This window comes from Theobroma umbraticum, unplaced genomic scaffold (genome assembly GCF_002168275.2).
Source record: "Theobroma umbraticum cultivar Fairchild unplaced genomic scaffold, ASM216827v3 scaffold_147.0, whole genome shotgun sequence".
Taxonomy (NCBI): domain Eukaryota; kingdom Viridiplantae; phylum Streptophyta; class Magnoliopsida; order Malvales; family Malvaceae; genus Theobroma; species Theobroma umbraticum.
The window spans coordinates 5,649,400-5,655,341 of NW_018397259.1; the positions used below are offsets into that span (position 1 = coordinate 5,649,400).

The window sequence follows — 5,942 nt, forward strand, 5'->3', positions numbered from 1 at the left end:
AGGCCATGGATGGAGATGAGATTAGCCTGGAGGAGAAGCAGGAGTTCACAATAGTGATGAAGACTCCATTGCGGGCCCATATTTCATCAAGGGAGAGATAAGGTCTTGATTTTCTACCCAGAAATTAAATGCTATTTTAGGTACGGGTTCAGATGTCACTTTAGCTTTAATTAATGTACTGTCCTCGCTTGTATGCTCTATATGACTTTGTAAAACTCTCTGTCTTTAAGATAGATACTATATGACTTTATTATGAATTTATCCAATCAGAAATAATTGTGAGTGGGGACAGTTGCTTCTCACTGAATAATAGGCAACAAACTTGATTCCTGTCACTGAAGGTATCAATATGGGCTTATCCAGTTTAACCCGGCTCAAGCCTTTCTAGGTTGAAAAAATATAAATTGAGTTAAATCAATCCATTTTTCATTTATAAGTCATCAAAACTTCAATTTAGTCCAACTCTTGTTAGCCCATGGATATGGTTAGGTTAGTTCATTTTTCTTTTAAAAAAAATTATTTTTATAATTTTACTTAATTAGTTTTTTATCAGTAAAATTGTTTTATGATTTAATTTATAAATTAAATAATAAAAATATATTATAAATAAACAAATTATACAAAATATAAGTAAATAAATAAATTACATAAATAAAATTTAAAATTTTAATACAAACTATCATCTCATAAATATAAGTATATAACCAAATAGTAAAACTTTCAAAACTCATTTATATCCTCATCCATCCTTATTCTCAAACAAAACATTTAAATCTTATTTAGATAACAATAATATCTCAAGATTTAAATAATTATCAATTTATCATCTAATATTCATTGTCAAAAGAGATATTAAGTTTTAATCAAAATTAAAATTATTAATTTAACAAGTAAAGATTAAAGATATTAAAATATATAAAATATACAATATCATTAGTAATTAAATTATTAATTTTATATAATTAAATATAAAAAATTAATAAATTAATTAAAATTATTAATTTTGTTTACCTGACAGGGTTGGCTCGCCCCAATCTATCTCAACCCACTAATATAATGGGTTGACCCATTTAGATCCGATTCTAATATGAACTTAAATTTTTAAACCCAATCTACCACATATTTAATAAAAATAGATAAATTCAATGAGTCAGGCTCATTTTGACATATTTACCGGTCACACAAGTTAAGCTTTTTAACACAAGACAAGGAATTCTGGTTTTAGGTCAAAGTGTCCCGAAATTTCTATGACATTTCCTGGATTTCTGTCATGCAAAGTTTCATTGAAAAAAAAATGGGAAAACTTACCTTTTATTGAGTTGTCTTTGAACTTTCCTTCACATTAAATAATTAATAATTATCAAGTCTAGTCGTATTACTATCATAAACTACTACTTTTTTTTTCCCTGCGTACTCAGGGAACTTCATATATATAGTTGACATCTGTTTAGCTCTATGTTGTCTGTATCTTACAAAGGTTTATTACGACCATTGCAAGATATAGCCTTCCATTTTTTCCCTTAAATATAGTTACAAAGGTCAAATCAAATTTTCAATGATTGCCAAATTAAAATGTAGCAGCCAATTGGTATATTTACCTTATTACGACCAAGTTTTAATACTTAATTGATCAGCGACGCAAAGTTTTGTTCCTAGTAGATCTACTGCGATTTTTATTTTTGTTTATTTTTTGAATTAATCGTAAAAGAACCCAACGGAGTGACTAATTGATGATTGAATTGAATCCATTTTCGTTCTGCCAAAGGCATCTTAAAGTTTCAAAACCAATTATTAGCAAGGTCAAGTGGCAACTTATCTCTCCCCACACATGCCCGACAAGGACACATGTAAGCATCCTGTCTATCCTGTCAGGTTTTCAGGTCATTATAACCGATAAGAACCCTTTTGTGAGATTGGGTTGGTGAAGAGTGAATGACTTTATAAGAATTTTAATCAGTGGAAAACAGTTTACGTCCTTTAGCACTTTACGTTGTTGAGAACGTAAATTTACATTAGTATCAGATTCCAACTATGAGACGAAATGCCTTTCAGGCTGGACGCTGGGGAGGAGAGAGGGGTGCCATTTGAATCCGGTGATAGTAACAATGAGGAAGAACAAAAAAGGAAGAAGAGGCCATAGGTACGACTGTGCACGAAGAAACAAGAGGGAAAAAAAAGAAAATAAAAGTGGTGGATTGTCTGACCACTTAGATATCCAGATATAACTTGAAGAAAAGGTACCCATGTTACAATTCCAATATTAGTTGATTACTTATTTTAAGTTAATTAAATTAATTAACTAATATTTTTGTCAAATAATTTAAATTAATTAATTTAATAAAAATAAATAATTAGTAATGTCACATATTTTAGTATTAGAATAATTAATATATAAATATTATATTATATTTATCATGTTATTATTTATTAATTTAAGAGATAACATAAGAAAGTTAAAAATTTACATTGAAAAAAGAATATAAATTTATTCAACTTTATATTTTCATATATAATTTTATAAATTTACATAATATTTTCAGCAAAGCATTTTCAAATCAAACACTATATTACAATCACATTCACAATAATCATTACTTTTTTGTGTTAAAAAAACGGGATAAAATTATTTTTTCAATAATTATATTTTCAGTAAAATACCAAACGCCACACAAATCCTTACAATTCTACTTCTCAACAATTTAATTAAAATTTCGTTTAATTGATATTTATTATTATTTTTAATTATACATATATGTATATTGCATTTATATGGGAAGCTCGGTAGTGTCCTATTTAGTACGTTTATGACATTAAATGGATTGAGTTTTGGATTTATGTTTGGTCGGATACTGAACACGGGCGAGTTAAACTCCACTACAAGACAAAAAAAACTTATTTTGTAGTGTACTGCAGCAGCATTGTTGCCTCCATTTGTGATTGAATTTAAGTCATTCAGGTACTTCGAAGCCACTTTCATTCTGCCAAGGCATCTCAAATTTCATAACCTAAATGATAAGGTTGTCGAATATAAGCTAAATTATATCTTTAAAAAACCTTATCAATCCGTTTTGTTGAATTATATCAAATTAAATGAGAGCAAAGATTACAAGTTTACATATCTTACATATATATGGGAAGCTTGGTAGTGTCCTATTGAGTTCATTTATGGCATTAAATGGATTGAGTTCTGGATTCATGTTTTGTTGGATACTGAATACGGGCGATTTAAACTCCATTACAAGACAAAATAACTTATTTTGTAGTGTACTCCAGCAGCATTGTTGCCTCCTTTGATGATAATTCAATAAATGATGATAATGTCCCTTTATGAATGAATCCACTGCTTACACTGATAGACAATAAATGTCAACTTAGGTTGAGAAAAATTGCCCTTCGATTCAACTACCTTATAAGGTTGCACATTAGAGAAGACGGTTGTATATGGGAAGTATTGGATAGCATCTGTATAGTTGTAGAGCTTGTGAACTATGATGAGAATATATTTGAGATTCCCACAGAACTTCTGATACATTGTAAGCCATTCTTTTCAAATAGGGATGGGCTTGAACCAGTTAAGAAAATATATGAGATGGTCATGGTGTGAGTCAAGGATGTATTTGTCTGGCCTGAATATGTTGTCAGTAAATTTATTGAGAGTTCACGTTAAAAGGTCAAATGAAACTTCAATAACAACACAATACAAGCGGTAGAAATACCAGAGGAAACAAAGGGGCTCTTGTGGTTTCATCAAAGGTGGTGTTAGATAGGCAATAGACCTAAAAGTGTAAAGGTGAAATAATTGGTAAAGGGCCATCTGTCCTTTTAGGCGCAAGCCCATTAACTCAATCTTAATCTTAATCTTACATGTGATGCAGATGCAAGTACAAACTTGGCATGCACGTTCCTAATGCTTTCTTTTTTTTGATCTTCAACCTTTAACTTCAACTTCACTATGTTCATTGAAGTAAATTTTTTTTTGCATCACAAAAAGTGAAAATTTTCGTGCTGAAACAATTAAAGTATTTAAACAATTCTATATTCATATATATTTTTGAATTTAATTTTTATATTTAAAATCAAAATAATTTAGTCTATTAATTTTAAAAATTAGAATAATTTAATCTTTTTTCCTGATATCATCTAATTTTATCATTAAAAGAAATAATGTCAAAGACTAAATTGAAGAAAATGCATAGATATAAAAATTAATTGAATACTTTTACCATTGCATATTATGTTTAGTTATATAATAGAGACCTTATATATATATATATATATATATATGTGTGTGTGTGTGTGTGTGTGTGTGTGTGGCATATGGAAAGATCTATTGATCTCTTTTTGGGACCCATGTGCTGTTAATCTTTTATTATTCAAATCAAGATTAAATAATAAGAAATGAGTTTATATTTGATATATTTGTCAATGCATAAATTCTATATAGGATTAGTGAACCAAATGTTATAACTTCAATATAAATGAATTTAAAAGTTGAAAAATCTCAAAAATAAATAATCATAATTTTTTTAAAAAAAAAATCATAATTTTTAAAGTAAGTTATAGATGAACATTAAAAGCTACTTTTTTAAAAAAAGCATATTAAAGGTATTATTACTTTATACATTAGTGGAGTTTTTGAGTTTCATGAAAGAGATTAGATGTAATTAATTAATTATTAATTTTCATAAATATGCTCAATGGAACACATTTAAAACTCTATCTCTAATGTAGAGGATAAATTGGAATACACAAATCATTTCTTACTTTTCTATTTATTTGCTCATTTTAGAGATGGTCAAATTGGGCCAACTCAACCAATTCAATAGTTTAGCCCACAATTAAATAAAGTTAAACTGAAGGTTGTCATATGAACTGGTTCAAATTTGATCCACCAATGATTAAAAGTTTGAGATTTATTTACATGGTTGTAAATAAATCTTAAATATATATTACACATTATATATTTTATACATTTATATTAAAATAATACATTAATAATTCATACTTAGGGTACATGCTAATAGGATGAAAACACAGTTGAACTTATTTCAAGTTGTTCCTATATATCATATTTTGTACATCCTTAAAAGTGGATTCATTTCTTTTTTGTTGGTACATAGAAGTAGATTGATTTGTTTAATAATAATTTAATTTTTATATTTTCACTTATCCATAAAAAAGATTTTCATATTTTGACCAATAAGAGAATAATAAAATTATTCTTTAAATTTTATTGATAAGTAATTATTCTTTAAACTTTTAAACACAAATATATATATCATATTTTTATTTTTATATAAAATAAAAATCCATTGTGTTTTAGCAATGAAGATTATTCTTATCTAAGAAAAATCATAGAGCCGTAGGAAATAGTTCAAGATTGTTTGATAGAATCAAGTTTGGTCTATTCTTATCTTATAAAAATCTTTTAATATGTTTTTTTTGGTATAATATGCAAAAACGTTATTGAAAGTTTTAATTTTTTTATTTTTAATATATTTAATTAAATTTTTATATTTTTATTTTAAATTAAATATATTATTAATTATTATTATTATTTAATTAAAATAACACATATTATTTTTATATCACATAATATTTATAATAAATTTACCTTTCACAAGTGTTATATGAATATAAATACGATGGATGCTATTTTGATTAACAGAAATTAATTGATGTTTAATGATAAGAATTTATTTATTTAAAGTAAAATTAACAAAAATTTAATTAAATATAATAAAAATAAAAAATTAATAAATTTTTTTATAAAAATATTATATTTCCTGGGCTAGAATTTTTTTAGTAAAAAATCTTTTATTCAAAAGCATATATTTTGAACATGGAAAATTGGATATTGGTCAATGCACTGAACAATCCACCGACAGAGACGCCATAGAAACTCTAAAGACTTAAAAGATTTTCTTGTCATATCATCTCTA

General features: G+C 26.4%; 1 protein-coding gene across 1 annotated transcript in view; it reads left to right on the plus strand.

Annotated features, from left to right (window-relative positions):
* The window catches only part of LOC110415787 (cytochrome P450 89A2-like), a gene marked incomplete at its 5' end in the record, with an annotated part of 1,632 nt that extends 1,264 nt beyond the window's left edge, over window positions 1-368 (plus strand). The window contains 1 exon segment of the mRNA XM_089783322.1: window positions 1-368. This exon segment is cut by the window's left edge and continues 1 nt beyond it. Coding sequence (XP_089639448.1) covers window positions 1-128 — 128 coding nt within the window.
* Between the last annotated feature and the right edge of the window lie 5,574 nt (window positions 369-5,942).